The 21,378-nt window shown below is 45.3% G+C and overlaps 1 protein-coding gene across 3 annotated transcripts in view; it reads left to right on the forward strand.

The window, feature by feature from the left end:
• The first annotated feature begins 3,100 nt into the window (after nucleotides 1-3,100).
• Nucleotides 3,101-21,378, forward strand: part of LOC141098727 (uncharacterized) — a 35,973-nt gene continuing 17,695 nt past the window's right edge. Inside the window, exons 1-2 of one of the 3 annotated variants that reach the window (XM_073586706.1) lie at nucleotides 3,614-3,788; nucleotides 8,118-9,079. In XM_073586706.1, coding sequence (XP_073442807.1) covers nucleotides 3,647-3,788; nucleotides 8,118-9,079 — 1,104 coding nt within the window. In that variant the 5' untranslated portion in view covers nucleotides 3,614-3,646. Of the gene's footprint in view, nucleotides 3,385-3,613; nucleotides 3,789-8,117; nucleotides 9,080-21,378 lie in introns of those variants that run through there. The other 2 variants (XR_012234334.1, XR_012234335.1) reach the window with 2 other exon arrangements.

Below are 21,378 nucleotides of genomic sequence, written 5' to 3' on the forward strand. Positions count from 1 at the left end.
GGACACACATTGGGGGATCAGCTCACGTAACAGAACACCAGGAACACAGGAACAAGTGTGGAATGCGCCGACGGCAACTGTGAGCAGGAACTGGCGGTGTTGGAGGTCAGGGATAGTCATTTTGTAGGCTGAGGCCTACTTGAAGGCAGTTTAAGATAAGACGTTGTTAGAATTTGGAGGCAGCAGGAGAGTTTGCCGTACACACAGCAGGGGATCAGCTGACGTTACCGAACCTCACTTTCACATGAACAAGTGTTTTTTTCTGTGTGGACAGCACTTCCGAGCACCAACTGGCATTGTTGGAGCCCAGGGACAATCATGGTGCAGGCCAAGGCCTACTAGGAGCCAGGTGTAAATCGGAGGTGTTTTGACTTTGGAGGGTGCAGGACACTTTTCCCTCCACACAGCAGGGGATCAGCTGACGTTGCCGAACCCCACTTTCACATGAACGAGTGTTTTTTTCTGTGTGGACAGCACTTCCGAGCAACAACTGATGATGTTGGAGCCCACGGATAGTCATTTTGTAGGCTGAGGCCTACTTGGAGGCAGTTTAAGATAAGACGTTGTTAGAATTTGGAGGCAGCAGGAGAGTTTGCCGTACACACAGCAGGGGATCAGCAGACATTACCGAACCCCACTTTCACATCAACAAGTGTTTTTTTCTGTGTGGACAGCACTTCCGAGCACCAACTGGCGTTGTTGGAGCCCAGGGACAATCATGGTGTAGGCCGAGGCCTACTTGGTGGCAGTTTTAGATTGTTTGTAGGCTACAACAGACTGTCAACGTGCTCCAATTAGGCATCTGTCTCAACTCTGTTTCCAGGATTTCACGTGACCACCAACACCGCCAGTTTATGCGTACAGCAGCCGTCTGCCCAATTCACATGTGTTCCTGTGTTACTGGGGTTCTGTAATGTCAGTAGATCCCCTGATGTGTGTCTGCCACTGTCTCCTGCTCTGTCCACATTCGGACAGCGCAGGAGACAGTGCCGGACACACATTGGGGGATCTGCTCACGTAACAGAACACCAGGAACACAGGAACAAGTGTGGAATGCGTGGACAGCAACTGTGAGCAGGAACTGGCGGTGTTGGAGGTCAGGGGAAATACTAGAGACAGAGTGGAGACAGAGGCCAAATCAGAGAATGTTTAAATCAGAAGTAGTTACAATTTGGAGGCAACAGCAGTTTGCCCTCCACACAGCAGGGGATCAGCTGACATTACTGACCCCCACTTTCACATGAACGAGTGTTTTTTTCTGTGCGGACAGCACTTCTGAGCACCAACTGGCGGTGTCGGAGCCCAGGGAAAATCAGGTAGTAGGCCGAGGCCTACTTGGAGCCAGGTGTAAATCTGAGGTACTTTGAGTTTGGAGGGAGCAGGACACTGCCATACACACAGCAGGGGATCAGCAGACGTTACCGAACCCCACTTACACATAAACAAGTGTTTTGTCTGTGCGTACAGCACTTCTGAGCACCAACTGGCGGTGTCGGAGCCCAGGGAAAATCAGGTAGTAGGCCGAGGCCTACTTGGAGCCAGGTGTAAATCTGAGGTACTTTGAGTTTGGAGGGAGCAGGACACTTTGCCATACACACAGCAGGGGATCAGCTGACGTTACCAAACCCCACTTACACATGAGCGAGTGTTTTGTCTGTGTGGACAGCACTTCTGAGCAACAACGGGCTTTGCTGTAGCCCAGGAAATAAAGTTCAGGTCATAGAAACATGAACACAACAGGAGACCTGGATCCTGTTGCCAGCCAATTATTTATTCTGGAAGAGGACTGGCAAATTCAGGTGAGATCCAGGCCTTGTCCATTTTCACAAAAGTAAGCCGGTCAACATTATCGGCGGATAGTCGCGTGCAATGGTCTGTTACCACACCACCTGCAGCACTAAAGACACGTTCCGATAATACACTGGCAGCAGGGCAAGCCAGCACTTCCAATGCATACTGGTAAAGCTCTGGCCATGTATCCAGCTTAGAGACCCAATACTTGAACGGGGAAGAGCCGTCTGGGAGTACACTAACAGGGCAAGACAAGTAGTCTGTCACCATCTGACGGAAACGTTGCCTCCTGCTGATTGGAGCCGTCTGTGATGGTGTAGCCATTTGTGGCGGTCCCACAAAACTTTTCCACATTTGGGCCATACTGGCCTTGCCTTGTCCTGCGGCACTGCCTCTGTTAACTCTTTGTGCAGAGCTTCCTCCACTGCCTCTACCCACATGGCTGCTTTGAAAAGCACTACCAGCAACACTTGCGGGGGGAATGGAGAACATGATGGCCTGAACAAGTGTTTCTTGGTACTCTTGCATTTTACGCTCCCACTTCAACTGTGGTATGAGGCTTTGTAAGTTGTTCCGGTAGCGAGGATCTAAGAGGGTGTACACCGAATAATCAGCCGTGTGGAGAATGTTGGCGATGCGGCGGTCATTTAACAAGCACTGCAACAAGTGAGGCCGTACTGGGCCGCAGGCCATCAAAGGGAGGACGACATGACAGGGTTGAGGGGAACTATAGGAAGGTGACATGTAAAGAAAGGGTTAAATGTTTGAATAATAGCAAGGGGACGAGGCTTTGGAGGGGTAGGAGGGGCACAGGAGGGAGGGGGGGGACTATAAGAGGGGGTCACCATCTTAGTGGGTCAACCATTTTAGGTGCCCCATTACAGTAGGAAAAAGCTCAGATCCTACCTTGAATCATGGACGTTGAAGCGATCCTTCAGCAGCTGAGAACGGCTGCGAGCTCCAGGGGTGCAGGATGGCTGCAGGCATCACTACAGGGCCTGTTGCAGGAAGGGGGGACCACTCATCCACAAAGTCAGGGCGACGGGCGACGGCCTCGGAGAGCCAGGCCTCCAGAGCGCCTCAGCCCAGAGGTAACCCCCCGGGTCCGGCGCCGTGTTAGGAGCCCCTCCGGGGACCCTCCAGCTGGTGCCTCGTGCCGCAGGCCTAGGACACGGGGACTGAGAGCTGGGAGGAATCCTGTGTCGAGGCGGGACCTGCAGCGGGGGGAGGTGTCGGCTTCCCCCTCCACACATTCGTCTATGGCCACTGGGGAACCTGGAGATGGTGCGGCTGGTGCCCAGCAAGGAAAGGGTGCAGCTCGGCAGAATCGTCAGGGAGCACAGGGGCCAGTTTCCACGGTGCATTCACCCAGGAGCAGGAGGGGAGGATCCGCCCACACAGCAGCTGCGCGCGGGGACAGGAGAGCAGAGAGAGCAGGACCACCCAGTGTGCACCAGGCTGCACGGCTGAACGAGGGGACAGCTGCGCTGGGGGAAGGGAGCGCTGAGCCAGCAGGACAATCCAGCGTGCACCAGGCTGCACGGCTGACTGAGAGGACTGCAGCTTTACATGATCAACAACACAGAGCTGCTGGTGAGTGGCAGAGTGCTACACCCGCCCACCATATGGCTGCTGCTGCTACTGCTGCAGTGATTCTGGGAGATAGACAAAGCCTTATGCCTGAGTGGGATAGTGGAGAGGGTGGGGGTGCGGGGTATCAAGGGGGTTTCCAGCATGAAGGGGGGGTGCTGCAGCTGGGAGGGGGGTGGGGGGTCCCATGGCCCATGGACAGCATACTATTTACCCTGCGCTGTCAGGGAGACAGGATGGGTCAAGTCAGCGTCTGACGCCCACGATGGACGCAGCGGTCACACCTGGCCGGCTGCATGGAGCTCCGCCGGAAGCTATTGCCATGGGCAGAAGATCGTCAGGCATGGACCAAGGACATCAGGACCCCGGATCGGCGGCCGCTGGGAGCACAGCACCCAGGCAGTTAGGTGAGAGGAACTCCGTAAATTACTTGCAGCCGTCATTAGCCTCTGATGTGAATGCGCATGGGAAGTTGTCTGCGGGGGGAGCTAGTGCCGGCATGGGGTTGTTTTTTCAAGGTCTGAGAGAATTGGTTAGATCATGGGATGCGGGGAGAGGTCTGGGGGAGCCGTTGCCGCTGTCAGCTTGGCTATGGCCAACGAGGGATAGGGAGTTACTGGAGAGCAGAGTTTCCATGGGTCCATTATCAGGGAGTGACGGGCCGCGGGGTTCATCAGGGCCAATACCAGGCGCTGAGGTGCGGGAGGTACTGGTGGGGGTCGAGTCAGTGGGAAGAGGGGCGATAGGCGAGGGGGGTGAGAAGGAAAAAGATGACGCTGTGTGCTTAAATGACGCTGCGAAAGGGGAGGTGTATGTTTGTTTCGAAGGGCCTTTAGGGGCGCACTTGAAGCAGGAGGTTAGGGAAAGGATTTGGAAGGGGGAGTACATGGAAATTTTTTCGTTGCTCCCATTGGATCGCTTTAACTTGGACAGGGTTCGGAGGGATGATTCTAAAAAAGAGGATGAGGAAAAGAGGAGGTTTCAGCTCATCCCCCGAACATTCTCAAATTGGTTGCAGGCATTTGCTATACTAGCTAGTGTAATTGGGGAGAATTCACCAGAAAATTGTTCATCCCTTTTTTGTTATATGGATGCCATTGGGGAGGCTTACAGAGTGTATGGGGGCAGGGCCGGACTGGGACTAAAATTCAGCCCTGGCATTTGAAGTTACACAGGCCCACTAGTCACATGGTGACTATATAATATTTTTGTAAAGTTGTAAGTTACAAGCAGTGAGAGGAGATTAACACGACTATATAACGTAGTCACAGCTGTGTCCAGTATTTCAGCTCAGTCCTATTTATTGCTTTTAGGTACAGTACTCCTCCCAAAGCTCTGTCCCCTTTTGTACGCACGGTGACAGAATTCCTGGCAGAACTGCTATCCATTGGGCAACCAAACCCCCTGGTCATAGGTGCCCCTATCATACCTCCCAAGTTTTGAGGAAGGAAAAGAGGGAGAAAGACTGCGGCGCGTGCAGCAAATTTTAGGCCACGCCCAGCCACACCCATTCTGCAACTAGTCACACCCATGTCCACGCCTAATTGCACCCATTTAGCACTGCTGATCACACTGACTTGTACTGAGGGCACAGTGGCTGGCATTATGGGCACACTGACTGGCACTAAGGAAGAGAGAAAACAGTGAGAGAGAGAAAAAAGAAAAAAGAGAAAGAAAGAAAGAAAGAAAGAAAGAGGGGATAAAAAGAAAGAAAGAAAGAACAGAGAGAGACAGAGAAAGAACAGAGAGAGAAAGAAAGAGGGGAAAGAAAGAAAGAACAGAGAGAGACAGAGAAAGAATAGAGAGAGAAAGAAGTAAAGAAAAGAAAGAAAGAACAGAGAGAAAGAAAGAGAGAAAAGAAAAAGAGGGGAAAGAAAGAACAGAGAGAGAGAGAAAGAAAATGAGGGAAAGACAGAACAGAGAATGAGAAAGAAAGAACAGAGAAAGAAAGTAAAAGAGAGAAAGAAATAAAGATTCTATAAAGATACTATAGCAGCCCGGCTCCCATTGTAGTGCCCACCTGAGCCTCCCGATGCAGGACATATCATGATCCACTCACATGGCCGGCATCCCCGATTCCAAGGCGATCCTGCTGTCTGCACTGTCGGAGGAGGACACGGTGATGGATCTGAAGCATTCCTGGTTCTGTTACAATCTCCTCAAGAAATTATCTCATTTCCGGTCAGCTTCCAGCACATCACTTCAGGTGGAACATCATGTGTGTGTTTTAAAATGCTCCTCGGGGCTCCGCCGTGTACTCCTGTGTCCGTGGGAAAAGCCCGCTTTGTATGCTTCGTACACATATGGCTCCACTCCGTACACCTCGTGCACGCGGCTCTGTTCCGTACACACACGGCTCCACTCCGTACACCTCATACACACACGGCTCCGCTCAATACACCCCATACACAGCTCTGCTACATCTACCCTGTAAACCCCTCCTGACCCCACACATACTTATCTCATCCAGCACCATGACAACCAGCACAGCAGAGTCCTGCAGACACCAAGAGGCAGGGCTGCGCGCACAGGACCTGTGATGAGGTCACAGGAGGGGTGGAGTCAGGCATCACATGATCAGGGGTCTGGACAAAGGCTCCTGATGATGTGACCCCTGACTCCTCCCCTCCTGTGACCTCATCACAGGTCCTGCGAACAGAGAAGGCAAGCAGCGACACTGTGAGTGGCTGCGGGGGCGGGGGGGTCTCGTGCTACGGCAAGGATGGGGGGCGTGGCGGCTTATCTCCCTGCAGTGGGGGAGGAACTTGGAAACTATCACCACCGTGCCCGCAGAGGGCCGGCGGCAGGAGCAACAGTGGCCGCAGCAGCTGCCGCCTGCGGCCCACATGACAGCGGCCCAGCGGGAAAATGCCCGGTTGGTTATATTGCCAATCCGGGCCTGTATGGGGGTCAAGGTTGGCTTAGGTATGATGAACAATTCCGCCAGCGGAAGGTAGTTAGACCTAGTATCCGCTGGGACCACAAGGATATAGCACTATGGATGAGAGTAACGGCTCCAGTCAAATCAGGACAGGGAACACAGCTTTTTTCTGGGGGCACCGGGGGTTTGGGGCAGTCAGGGCACTCGGTGGCATTGCAAAAGGGACTGTGATTCACCTTTAACGATGGCGTTTGTAAATTCGGGACAAAATGTAAGTTCAAACATGAGTGTTCTTCATGTGGAGGCAGCCACGAGGCGGCAAAGTGATTTAGGAGTGGGAAACAAAGAGGGTCTGACGGATTTGAAAAAAGGGGTGACTCCAGTGCGCCTGTCAGAGATGGTGCAGTATCTAAATGAGTACCCGGATAAAGAGGCAGCGGTTTTGTTACGTGATGGTTTTCGGGACGGGTTTCGGATCCCCTTTGTTGATGTTGAGGTGAAATTGTCAACCAAGAAATTGAAGTCGGCCAGAGAATGCCCTGAAGTGGTCACAGAAAAGTTGAATAAAGAGGTAGCCTTGGGGAGGATGGCCGGGCCGTTTGGATCCCCGCCAGCGGTTAACTTGAGAGTTTCACCATTGGGGGTAGTGCCTAAAAAGGAGCCAAACAAGTTCAGGTTGATACATCATCTCTCATTCCCAAAGGGTTTGTCAGTTAATGATGGGATCGACCCGCTGATGTGTTCAGTTTCATACACATCATTTGATTTGGCGTTGAATTGGGTCAGGGAATGCGGCCAGGGAGCCCAGATGGCAAAGACGGACATTGAAGCGGCTTTTCGCTTGCTTCCGGTTCACCCGGACAGCATGCACTTGTTGGGGTGTTTTTGGAACGGGGGGTTTTATGTTGATCGTTGTTTGCCGATGGGGTGTTCGTTGTCATGTGCGTATTTTGAAACGTTTAGCACATTTTTGGAATGGGTGGTTAAGGAAGTGTCCGGCCTTAGCTCCTGTATTCATTACTTGGACGACTTTTTGTTTATGGGTTCAGTGCAGTCGAATGCGTGTTCTGTTTTGCTTCACACAATGGAGAGCATGGCAAAAAAATTTGGAGTCCCATTGGCGGCGGAAAAAACCGTAGGCCCAGTCACATCACTGAGTTTCTTGGGTATCGAGATTGATTCCGTTGCTATGGAATGTAGGATCCCAGAGGATAAGGTTTTGGATATGAGGGCGGCGGTAAACTGGATGTGTGGTTTGAAGAAGGCAACGTTGAGAGAGGTTTAGTCGCTGCTTGGCAAGCTTAACTTTGCTTGTCGGATTATGCCAATGGGGAGAGCCTTTTGCAGGAGGCTTTCTTTGGCTACAGTTGGGATTACATCGCCGTCGCATTTTATACGGCTGAGAAGGGAGTTGAAAGCTGACCTCAGAGTTTGGGCGCTTTTTTTGGAATCTTACAACGGGAAGTCGATTTGGATGGCACCAGTGGTGTCGGCTGACTCACTGGGTATGCTAATTTCAACCGGTAATCAAGGTTTTTGCTTATTTTTTCGCGGTATGTGGTTGGAAGAACGATGGCCAACGGAGTTGATGGCCAATCAGGTCGTGTGTGAGATCTTCACGGTGATGTTGGCTCTATCATTATGGGGAAAGTTGGTATGCAACAAAAAAATTTGTTTCCATTGCGAGTCGTTGGGAGCGGTAAAGACCATAAATTCATTGTCATCCCCCGATCAGATCGTTGTCAAGATTTTGCAGCACTTGGTGTGGGTGGGTTTGAGTTGCAACCTCTGGGTTGTGGCCGAGTCCCAACCTACAGTAAGGTATCCTATTCTTGAAGCTCTTTTTTGTTCGCAGTGGGATCGATTTCGGGAACTGGCGCCTCAAGCGGAATCCACGGGGTTGGTCTGCCCGGAGGAATTATGGAGCCTTCTGTCAGGGCAGTAAGAGAATTGTTTTACAGGTCGCTGGCAGCGGGAACATGGTCTCATTATTCCAAAACTTGGCGTGTTTGGGAAGATTGGAAGCTAAAGTTAGGTGGGGGCTTGGAAGATGAGAGCAAATTACTGTTATTATTGGGTCATAGTTGGGAATCGGGTTGGTCGGTTCCGAAGCTTAATAATTTTTTGTCAGGATTGGCTTTTGATTTTAAGTTTAGGGGGTTGCGGGACCTAACTAAGTCATTTTTGGTTTTGCAAGCAGTAAAGGGATGGAGGAGAAACTGGAGGGTTTCGGACAGGAGGCGTCCGGTATCTTATGAGGTACTGTTAGCATTAGGCGAGCATCTGAAAGATGTATGTGCCTCGCTGGAGGAGGTTGTCTTGTTTAAATTGGCATTTTCTTTGGCGTTCTTCGGGGCATTTCGGTTGGGGGAATTGGTGAGTCCTTCCCATTTTAAAAAAGGGGGGCTGCTTAGACAAGATGTGGACGTGTTTGGGGATTGGTTGGAAACAACTCTGCGGTTTTCTAAGACGGATAGGGATGATAAAGGTTGTAGGGTGGTACTTTTTGAGGTGAGCGGGTCTCCGTTATGCCCGGTGAGTTGCATGAGGATTTTCGGAACAGGAGGGAGATCGTTTACAGACCCGTTGTTGGTTCATGGAGATGGTTCATTCCTGTCTCGCTTTCAATTCGTAACGATATTCAGGCGGTGTTTAGAAAGAGGGGGCTTGCCAGCAAGGGAATACAGTGGTCACTCATTTCGGATTGGGGCGGCTACGGAGGCCGCAAGGAGGGGATTGGGAGAGGACATGGTAAGAAGGATTGGTCGGTGGGAATCGTTGAGGTTTCGTTCATACGTACGCCCTAATTTGGTTTAGTGTTTGTCCACGAGGTCTACTTATTGTGGTTATGGTGTTTTGTTTTCTTATTTGTTTCAGAGTCGGGACAGCTGCTCGTGTGGATAATGGGTCACTCTTTTGTATTCTGGGCAGCGTTGAGAGCTGACGTCCATCAGGATGGGAGGCAGCTTGGTGTGCCAAGGACTTTAGCAATCTTGAGATGGATCGGTAAACGGGGCATGGTGTGGATGCAGCTATTACCTGAGTTTCATAGGTTCGTTCACCTAGATCGAGTTCCAGAGGTGCTGCTAATCCATTTAGGGGGTAACGATTTGGGGAAGCGTCCATGCAGGGATCTAATAAGGGATATTGAGTTTGACATGTTGAGGCTGTGGTCCATTTTTCCCAAGCTTTTGGTGGTCTGGTCGGACATCGTCCCCAGGAAGGTGTGGCACGGGGCGAGATCGGTCCGAGGGGTGAATAAGGCTAGGATAAAGGTTAATCGCAAAGTGTCCCGTTTTATGGCAAGGAATGGGGCAATAGTGGTGCGCCACATGGATTTGGAATCGGGGGAAGGGGATTATTGGAGGAAAGATGGGATTCATCTGAATGCGATCGGATTGAACTTATGGTGTTTGGCAATCCAAGAGGGCATAGAGAAAGGCTTAAAAGTGTGGCGGGACACAAATGTTTGAGGGGTCAGAACATTTGCGTTGATGGCGTGGCGGGAGTGGTCCTCGAGATTGGTGGTGCCAGGAAACGGCGGTTTGGAGGGGGGGGATCTGTAAGGTCCTGGACTCCCCCTTGGGCGGATTAATGTGGAACAGAACATAATGGTCACACTGAGGAATGGAAGCGGAAATACGCGGGTATTTCGGGCGGATATTGTCCGGTTCAGTCTGTTAGGGTCTCTGAGCTGGTGCTTCACGGCTAGATGCAGGACTCGTACTGGGGACAAGGTTTATGGGGTCATTGACCTGTGGCAGTTACAATTTTAGGGCCTCGAGGACCGCCCCTCCTTTGGGAACATTGTTTTGTAAATGTTTTGTTAAAATGTTAATAAAAGGCTGCTGTGGACAATTTATCCAATAAAGGTGTGCGAGTCATCATTTAATGGGTTCGGCAATCATAAAGTAGATGGGGGATTCTATAGGTATCGCGAATACCCATTGTCATGAAATCAACCATGTGCTGCAGACTGCCAACTGGACCGGAAACGCTGTCCCCAGCTTGAGGCAGCATCTCAGCCTGCTCAGCATCTCCCCACCCTCGCTGTACACACTGACTACTAGAGCCTTGTGTACCTCCCTCCTCTGGAGAGATGTGTTCCTCCTCCTCCATTGACTCCTCGTAATCCTCCTCACTAAGTGTCCCCTGCCTGGGCCTTTGTGTGGAAGCACGTTGCGCAGACTTGCCAGAAGCAGATGGCATTTCTGACTCCTCATCCTCGACCTCTTCAAAAACCTCCTCACATAGTGCTTGTAAGGTTTTTTGAAGCAGACAGATAAGGGGGACAGTCATGCTGACTAGTGCATCATCTGCACTGGCCATCCGCGTGGAGTCATCGAAGGCACGCAAAACTTGGCAGATGTCCCTCATAGTGGCCCACTCAGTGGTGGTGAAGTGTGTCCGGCGCACAGTGCGACTTGTTTGCGCCTGATGCAGCTGGTACTCTATTACTGCTGCCTGCTGCTCACACAACCGCTCCAACATATGTAACGTTGAATTCCACCTGGTGGGGAGGTCACATATGATGCAATGTTCTGGCAGGCGGAATCGGCGTTGCAGATATGCAATGCGCGATCTTGCCATGCTGGAACGCCGCAAGTGAGCACACTCTAGGCGAATCTTGGGCAGCAGTGCATCAAGATCCGGATAGTCCCTCAGAAAGCTCTTCATGACCAAATTGAGCATGTGTGCCAGACATGGTATGTGAGTGAGGTTGCCAAGGCCCAGAGCTGCCACTAGATTTCGGCCATTGTCACTCACTACCAAACCTGGCTGGAGATTCGCTGGCACAAGCCACACATCGCTCTCCTGCTTGATGGCATTCCAGAGCTCCTGTGCTGTGTGGCTCCGATTCCCCAAAGAAATTAATTTAAGGACGGCCTGTTGACGTTTGGTCACACCTGTGCTCATATCTGGCCTAACAGGCTCATGCAGTGCTGATTCCGAGGAACTAGAGGAGGAGGAGGACTCAATATGTACCGACTGCATTCCTGCAATCCTTGGAGTTGGCAGAATACGTACAGAGCCACTCTCCAGATATGAACCCGGCTCCACAACATTGACCCAATGGGCAGTGAGGGAAAGGTATCGTCCCTGTCCATGGCTACTGGTCCACACATCGGTGGTCAGGTGGACCTTGCTACTGACGGCGTTTAGTAGCGCATTTTTAATTTTTACCTCCACATGCTTTTGCAGAGCAGGCACGGCTTGCCTGCTGAAATAAAAGTGGCTGGGCACATTGTATTGTGGAACTGCCAATGACATCAAGTTCCGGAAGGTGTCAGTCTCCACCAGCCTGAATGACAGCATCTCAAGGGCCAGTAGTTTGGCAATGCCGGCATTCAGAGCCAGTGCTCGGGGATGGTTTGCCGAGTATGGCTGCTTTTTCTCCCATGCCTGTGCTACCGATTGCTGGTGAGTGGCCTGGGAGTGTGCTGATGACTGAGAACGTGGTTCAGTGGGTGAAATTTCACTGGGTCTCTGGACAACAGTGGCAGAGGTTCTTCCATGGCGTTCCAGTGAGGAAGCCGAACCAGCTGTGTGTGAGCTGGAGGAAGAGGCCCCAACACGAGCTGAAGAGGTGGTAGGTGCTGCTGAAGGTTGGCCTACATCTTCAGTGTGTCTGTGTAACTCCACCTCGTGCTTGGTGCGCACATGTTTCCACATATTTGTGGTATTGAGGTTGCTCACATTTTTCCCTCGTTTAACTTTCTGATGACACAGCTTGCATTTGACAAAGCAAATGTCATCTGCAACTGTGTCAAAAAAAGACCACGCACTGCAAGTCCTGGGAGCGCCCGTTTTCTGTTTTGGAAGAGGATTGCTCCTCACGGGTGCCAAAGTGGAGGCTACAGGAAAACAAAGTCTGCCCTCACCCTCTCCCTCCTCTTTTGGCCGTTCGGGGAATCTCTTCCTCAGAGCTGCTCCCACCACCTTCCTGTGGCTGACGCCATGATGGGTCAAGGACCTCATCATCTCCACTCCCCTCTTCAAGCACCGGCTGGTCCTGGGTTGTCTCGCCAGCACCGTACGCACCAGAAGTTGGCAACTGAGTCTCATCATCATCAGATGAGCACTGAGGTGTGCTGACAATAGGCACTGGCCCACCCGCCTCTTCAGATTCAGAGGGACAAAGCAGTTGCGCATCACTGCATACTCCCTCTTCTTCACGCTCTAGAATGCTGCTTGGCTGGCCACCTCTTTCCAAGCCAACAGATTCTGAGAACAGAAGTAAAGATTGAGATGGCTCCTGTCCAGGACTCTCAGACTGCCTGGGCAATTTGGCAGGTGGTGAAGAGACAGATGGTTGCTCTTCAGTGCTCTGGCCCTGGGAGGATGCGGAAGTCATTGAAGTGGATGCGTTAGCTGCCATCCATCCAACAACGGCTTCAATTTGTTCGTCACGCAGCAGTGGGGTACGGCGAGGTCCTACAAAGCTGCGCATGAAGGACTGTTGCCTGGTAAAAGTGGGGGATGCCGGGTCACTGGTGGCCGCAGCAGACACCAAATCCCCACGTCCTCTCCCTGCTGAATCCCCCAGTCCTCTCCCTGCTGAAACTCCACGGCCTCGACCACGTGCCTTACTCCCTGCCTCCTTCATCTTGGTAGACTGATAAAGATAGGCAGAAAAGTAAAAAAGGGGGGGCTTAGTGTTCTTATTCCTGAACACCTGCTAACCAGTATAAGAAACACTAATTTGGCTAAGAGTGTGTGTACTACACTTTAATATGATCTAATGTGGCCTACACAACTCTAAAGTGGAGTGTTTGGTGAACTTTATTTCCTTTTTTTGGGGGGGGGAAATAAAAGGATGTGACCAAAGTTTGAAAGCTATAGTATCACAAACTTTTTGGAGCGATTACAATGCAGAAAGGTAACCTACAATGCAATTGATGAGGCTCCAAAAAATAGGGTGATACTAGTCTGGCTGGCCCTGAAGGGCACAAGCCAGCAAAAAGGCTCCTCTATCTAATCCTATATAGTGTTTGCAACCAACCAATGACAATGGATGCGGATGGAAGCACACTAATATAGGAGCAAAAATCTGGACAAATGAACTACAAAAAAAGGACTATGTATGAGGCAGTGACGCACGCTGAGCGGACTACAACCAGCGGTGGCTCTAGAACACACTGCAATGTGAGCTGCACTCACACACAGAGAGACCTATCAGACAGCCAAAAACAGTGCAGAGAAATGGGCTATAGCACTGAAAGGCTGCTGAAAGGCTCCGCTGTCCACTCCTTTAGTGTTTGCAACCAACATATATGGATATGTATGGAAGCACACTATACAGGAGAAAAAAAAAGCAGCAATAAAAGAAAAATGTGTATGAGGCAGAGACACACGCTTGGCGGCCTACAAGCAGATGTGCCTGCAGGACACACTACACAGCGTGGGTCTGCACTCACACAGCCCTTGCAGACAGCTATTAAAACAGCGCTGCTGGGCTAAATAAATGCTACAGTGGTGGATTATGTAGCCTGGGTAGAGCAATAGATATGTTTGATGATCGCTATTTCTAACTGTCCCTCACAGTCTTCAACAGCAGCCTGTCCCTAACTGAATTCACATCAGAGTGAACCCGAAATGGCGGCTGCTGCGGTTTTTATAGTGCATCATGACATCATTTCAGCAGCCAATCACAGCCATGCCAGTAGTTAACATGCCTACATGCCTAACAGGATGTGCCCACACTTCTGAGGATCCCCATTGGCTGAATCAAATCGAGCGGGCTCCTAGCATTATAGGAACTTCTGATTCCGGTATTCGATATGAAAAAAGTATCGGAACTAAGTATCGGAATTCCGATACAGCGTATATCGGCCGATACCCGATACTTGCGGTATCGGAATGCTCAACACTACTCGTGACATATTGTACTTCATGTTAGTGGTAAAATTTCATTCATATAACTTGCATTTATTTGTGAAAAAAATGGAAATTTGGCGTAAATTTTGTATATTTCGCAATTTTCCAACTTTGATTTTTTTATGCCCTTAAATCACAGAGATACAGCACACAAAAAACTTAATAAGTAACATTTTCCCTATGTTTACTTTACATCAGCACAATTTTGGAACCAAATGTTTTTTTTTGTTAGGAAGTTATAAGGGTTAAAAGTTGACCAGTGATTTCTCATTTTTACAACACCATTTTATTTTTATGACCACATCACATTTGAAGCCACTGTGAGGGGTCTATATGATAGAAAATACCCAAAAGTGACACCATTCTAAAAACTGTACCCCTCAAGGTGCTCAAAACCACATTCACAAAGTTTATTAACCCTTCAGGTGCATCACAGGAATTTTTTGAATATTTAAAAAAAATGAACATTTAACTTTTTTTCACAAAAAAAATATTTCAGGTTCAATTTTTTTTATTTTACCAAGGGTAAAAGGAGAAATTGGACTGGAAAAGTTATTGTGCAATTTGTCCTGAGTACGCTGATACCTGATATGTGGGGGAACCACTGTTTCAGCGCATGGCAGAGCTCAGAAGGGAAGGAGCGCTGTTTGACTTTTTCAACGCAAAATTTGCTGGAATTCAGATCGGATGCCATGTCACGTTTGGAGAGCCCCTGATGTACCTAAACAGTGGAAACCCCCCACAAGTGACCCCATTTTGGAAACTAGATCCCCCAAGGAACTTATCTAGGTATGTGGTGAGAACTTTGAACCCACAAGGGCTTCACAGAAGTTTATAACGTACAGCGGTATAATTAAAAAATCATATTTTTTCCACAAAAATGATCTTTTCACCCCAATTTTTATTTTCCCAAGGGTAACAGGACCCTAAAAGTTATTGTGCAGTTTGTCCTGACTATGCTGATACCCCATATGTGGGTGTAAACGACTATTTCTGCGCAAGGCAGAGCTCGGAAGGGAAGCAGCGCCATTTGACTTTTTTGGCTGGAATTGAGATCGGACACCATGTCACGTTTGGAAAGCCCCTTGTAAAATAATGCATATCCTGTAAAATACTCAGGACTAGTTACCAGATAAAAATATAGTGGTTTATTTGGATTCTTCCATCAAAGAAAGGTTATTACAGAAAAACAGGTGAATAAAAATAAGTGAAAGAGATATTGTCCATTGTTCATAGCAAAGCAGCATGTATTCTTCTTTCTCTCCGGGATCTCACATGGCAAATGGCGTCTGTCTCTCAGTTCGGCTTCTTCGTAATAAAGTAACATACCAGCTGTTGAGTTATGTCATCTTGCGTCTGTGTCTCATGATGGTGAGGGAAGAAGAAGAGCGACCTCTACAGTTAGCCATGAATTATATACGTCTCCTAAAGCACGTGGTCTCTACATATATGGAGTTTGACATTTACCTCAAGGCTAAACTTAAATATGTAGTGAGCTGACATTTCTACCATGAGCCAAGCTTAAAAATAGCCTATGTCATGTAAGCTAAAGCATTCTACAGAACTGGGTGTAATAAGAAATATTTAACGAATTATTAATATTTAACAATTCCCCCTTTTGAGGGAGACAGACATTAATTGGAACCCTCAAATATAACGATCTTTTTTCTTCTTTTCTTCTTCTTTGACAAAATAATTTAATATCAATAATAATAATAATAATAATAATAATATTAGATTACCGTTATAAGTACTCAATGACATAATTGATGTGAATTCATGTTATGGTAAGCCGTGAACAATATTCATATAAAATATGTATAATTATACTTCCCTAAGTCTAAATTGAAGCATCTCAGGTCCAGTCATCATCATCTGGTGTCATCTGGTCTTCATTTTGATGTCTTCTGTCTTCTTCTTGGTTCTTTTAAAAACACAGTTTTTCTATAGCATATAGAAATTGTGTTGTGTATCAAATCAAAGTCCATAATTTCAAATGTTAATACGAAAACAAAGTCTATGCAGCTTTAATATCTGTGCAGTGTCATCTTTAAAAACCTGGGCTTATATTGGCTCGCCTTGGATATTCTGGAATCCTCCATCGGTACTGGTCTTTGAACAGGTGTGACGTCTTTGGTCAGCAAAGCAAGGGTTAAAATGACTCTTCCTTGCTAAACATAGCACCATAACCAGTCCTTGTCCTAATGCACAGGACATATGTCAGGGTTGTAGCTTCCTGATAATTACCTTCATTGTTCACCAGCTTTCATCGAAGCTTTTCAGGTGATTGAAAACCTCTGGAACTTGATAAGAACGTGATAACACAGTTCACATCAGCATCATAGGATCATCGTCCTCTGGTTGTCAGGTTAGACACTTTAATTGTGACTGTCGGTGGTGGATACTGCACTTGTGACTGTCAGTGGTGGATACTGCACTTGTGACTGTCAGTGGTGGATACTGCATTTGTAATTAACACAGTCTATTACTCAGTAATCATAGCTTTGTTACCTTCTGGGACTTCTGGATCGCGGCATTCTTCTTCTTGCAACTGATAAAAATCAATGAAGTTTAGAAATGTGAAAAGTCTTTATTAACATAATTTCAGTATCTTGCTTGAAGTCTTCATTCCCTAGTCTATACCAAATCTGGTAATTTCCTATCCTATAATATCACAGCGTACCATAGCAATCAGTAATATCCATATAATTATTATCAGAATTTGTACTGTATATGGATTTCAATGTTTGAAATAATAAACCAATAATAAGTGATAATACATTATTATCCATATTCTTCATGTGATAGAACATTTTTTTATGTCTTAGGTGTAATTACCTTTTTCAACCCATAGGTGTCACTGTGTTTTATGTAACCAGTGTTATCATCTTTATTAATAAGGAATATATTTATTATACTAATAATATGTAGGAATGTATAGCCATGAACCAAAATAAGAATATATGAGTGAGCGAATGAATGAATAAAAGAATTGTTGCATATAACTCAGAAGTGAAACATTTTCCTTAGTAATAGAACCATATAATTGCTATATTTAATGAAGCAATATTCTCAGTAGATATTACTTTACTAAATATTGATGAAAGAATTAAAAATAATGAAAAATATGAATAAAAATAAAAATAAGAATAAGGCCTTTATGTTGATGCAGAGTAGTTATGTCTTCAGTAACATACACCCTTAATATTTCCATGATCTGGATTATTTCATAATTGTCATAAACTTGTGTTACCAAAATATTAAAATTATGCAACTTTGCATATAATATTCCTCTTACTGTAAAGAAATGACTCTTTATAATACTTATTATTATACCCAATACTTATACCATTGTACCTTATTAATATTTTTTCCTATTAAAATGTGTGAAGAAGAGGTATTAATCAAATGTGATGATGTAGTCAGGATCAAAAACATATTTTCCCCCTTAATACCAAAAAATATTGTTCTATGAAATAATTCATTTATCAAAACCAAAATTAAAAATAATTAATTTATAAATTGTGTAAATATTATACTTGCTTATACCATTATTTGTCTGAAGATGTGTAACCATTAAAATTAATTTGAATATCATAAAATTATCCTTTGGAAAAATTAATTTGCATAAACCATTTTGATGTGCGATTGCACTTTGCACTTATCCACCATTAACTAAATCAAGAAATAATAATTACTATAGAAATATATGTTGTATAGATAATATTTCATTATATATCCTAATATTCTAATAATTTAACTGATCTGCATATTTCCTCCTAAAGATAAAAGCTTTTGGGGTTTTTTTCCTTTCTCTCATGCATTCAGGATCCTGAGGCCTCACAAACGTATCACATTACTCGCTCAGCAGCTGCTCATACACTCAGTCACTGTCACTCAGACTGTGTCACATATTTAAGTTTAAACCAAATACCTCACATTCGAAGGTGTGATGAATACACGTGTTTTAACCCAAATTATCCTAATCATCAATGCATTGTAAACTATTTCAATTTAGTCTCTTAATATTTCTTTGAATATTCCTCCACATGACATAAATATATGTTGTATGTATAGCTATACTTGACATTTAGGCCTAGAAAAAAATTCCATTGGTTTGCAAAAGTTGAGACCCCCTTAAAAATTCTTTCCCTAAGGAACAGGGACATAGTATACTGGTATACTTGTATTATTAGAACAAGGTTCAAATTCCCCTGCTGTGGTTGTCATTCAAACCATGCAGTAAAGCACACACCCAGAACATTTTAAAAAGCAATTAGTTATTTCCTTTTAAGGGTTAGATATAAAATCATGCAATTATTGCAACATCCTGTGTAAATAAAGGCATAAATCCTTGTAAGAGAATTTTTCCCGATTAAGTCCTGCTTTGAAATGAAAATTCTAAGGAAACATAAAAAATAAGGTTAATATCATATTCATATTCTAAATATTATTACTGATGTAGATTTTAATTTTCATTAAAAAATACAGTTCTACTATTTCTACTTCTACAAACACTCTATATATACTGTATGACTATGTATATATCCACAAACCATAAAACTACAGGATTATACTCTATAAAATAATTACATATAACTCACTAATTGTATAACACTGTTACACAAAATATATATATATATATAATTACTTTTCCTAGCCAATTCCTACACCCATACTTATTTCTCTGCAAAAAATATCCTGAAAGGTTCTTGCCATTTTAAAGCTGATAGATTCTTGGAGCAGAGTATTCAGTTTACAGGCCATGATGTCACTCACCACCTGTTTCTGTCTGTTAAATTCGGCCATCTTTGTTACAGAAAGAAAATCAGAACTCATCATTTTTCTTAATTCCATTTGTGTCTTTTCGGTGTTCCTTTGCATCATTCCATATGGCTTATAACAAACATGTGATTTTCTTTTTCTTTCTTCGTAGATTTGATTTTGGGGAAAACTCATTTTAGAAGGTTTTGCTAATACAGGCTTCTGATAAGATTTTACTCTGACTGTCTTCACAAAATTAGCACAATTTACTTTCCTCTCACGATTCTCGTGTTTTCTGGCAAAATCAAGGGATTGCGCACATTCAAACAATGAATCTTTTTGTGACGCAATAACACGAGATGCAGGATTTAAAAACCAAAATTTGCTTACAAAACTCCTTATGAGGGACTGTGTTTTGACATTCTCACTCAGCATTTTGTACAAACGTTCATATATGGACATGAAAGTAAAAATACATTCCTTCCGACCAATTCTTAATTTTTGAAGAATATCAATATCTGGATGATTTTCATTTGATGAACAAAAAATGAGAATTTTTAATCTGTCTTTATCAGTTAAATTCTCATGTGTTTCACCAGATAACTTTAAAGACAATCTCCTAGCAAAATTTACAGGGATCCACATTTTGAACAACTGATTCTTCTCCTCGTTAGATAAATCAAATTTATCAGAACAACTATCAAAAATCTCAGAGTTTCTACAAACATCTATTTTGTTGTCATAAGCAGGTATTATTTCGCATATCTTAAGCAAACTTTTCCTTCGGATTTGGGCCTGTGAGTCGTCTATTTTTAGTGGTACGTCTTTCCCTTGTACGTCCTCTACGTCAGTTCTGAAGTCTCCTCCTACTTCTCCATCTTGTTCCACGTCTGCAAGGTCACCTTCAATGGCCGCTACAGACACTTGATTATAGTCAATCTCCCTAACTTTACAGCCAATCTCGAGAACATCACAACAATCATTTTTGGATTTCTCTGACACAGATCTATGAAATATATCTACCATCTGTAGAATATTTTTTAATCTCTCTCTTTCTCTATTGAAAAACTTAGAATCTAACCTTTGATTCTCGAGTTCACACTCGGCATATAAACTTAACCATAGAACTTCTGAATTAGAATTGTCTACAGACTTAAATTTCAATTTACTCTGCTTAGCAAGACAATTAATGACATCCATTTTATCTTACCTTGAAATGTCTCAGCTTGTTCCTTTGATGGACAACGCTGGGTTCCTGTTGTCTTGGTTTCAGCACGTCTGGCACTTTGGCACTTGTAGTACTTCTCAATCTATCTGGCAATTCTTACTTCTAGGTTCTGTGTGATTCTTGTAAGTAGTGGAATTCCCGATAACTTGCACATATGATTTGACGTTAGCAAAGTCCAATCCCCCGTGTGGGCAAGTTGAGGGAAATCCGCAAAAAAGTACAAAAATTCAGATCTGGCTGGCTCTCCAATGTAAAATAATGCATATCCTGTAAAATACTCAGGACTAGTTACCAGATAAAAATATAGTGGTTTATTTGGATTCTTCCATCAAAGAAAGGTTATTACAGAAAAACAGGTGAATAAAAATAAGTGAAAGAGATATTGTCCATTGTTCATAGCAAAGCAGCATGTATTCTTCTTTCTCTCCGGGATCTCACATGGCAAATGGCGTCTGTCTCTCAGTTCGGCTTCTTCGTAATAAAGTAACATACCAGCTGTTGAGTTATGTCATCTTGCGTCTGTGTCTCATGATGGTGAGGGAAGAAGAAGAGCGACCTCTACAGTTAGCCATGAATTATATACGTCTCCTAAAGCACGTGGTCTCTACATATATGGAGTTTGACATTTACCTCAAGGCTAAACTTAAATATGTAGTGAGCTGACATTTCTACCATGAGCCAAGCTTAAAAATAGCCTATGTCATGTAAGCTAAAGCATTCTACAGAACTGGGTGTAATAAGAAATATTTAACGAATTATTAATATTTAACACCCCTGATGTACCAAAACAGTGGAAACCCCCCACAAATGACACCATTTTGGAAACTAGACCCCCCAAGGAACTTATCTAGATGTTTGGTGAGAACTTTGAACCCCCAAGGGCTTCACAGAAGTTTATGATGTACAGCCATACATTTACAAAATCATATTTTTTCCACAAAAATGATCTTTTCACCCTCAATTCTTATTTTGCCAAGGGTAACAGGACCCTAAAAGTTATTGTGCAATTTGTCCTGAGTACGCTGATACCCCACCTGTGGGGGTAAACCACTATTTGTGCGCATGGCAGAGCTCGGAAGGGAATCAGCGTCATTTGACTTTTTCAATGCAAAATTGGCTGGAATTCAGATCGGACGCCATGTCACGTTTGGAGAGCCACTGATTTGCCTAAACAGTGGAAACCCCCCAAAAGTGACCCCATTTTGGAAACTAGACCCCCCAATGAACTTATCTAGATATGTGGTGA

Source organism: Dendrobates tinctorius, unplaced genomic scaffold (assembly GCF_039654945.1).
Source record: "Dendrobates tinctorius isolate UK_male_01 unplaced genomic scaffold, ASM3965494v1 ptg000094l, whole genome shotgun sequence".
Classification (NCBI taxonomy): domain Eukaryota; kingdom Metazoa; phylum Chordata; class Amphibia; order Anura; family Dendrobatidae; genus Dendrobates; species Dendrobates tinctorius.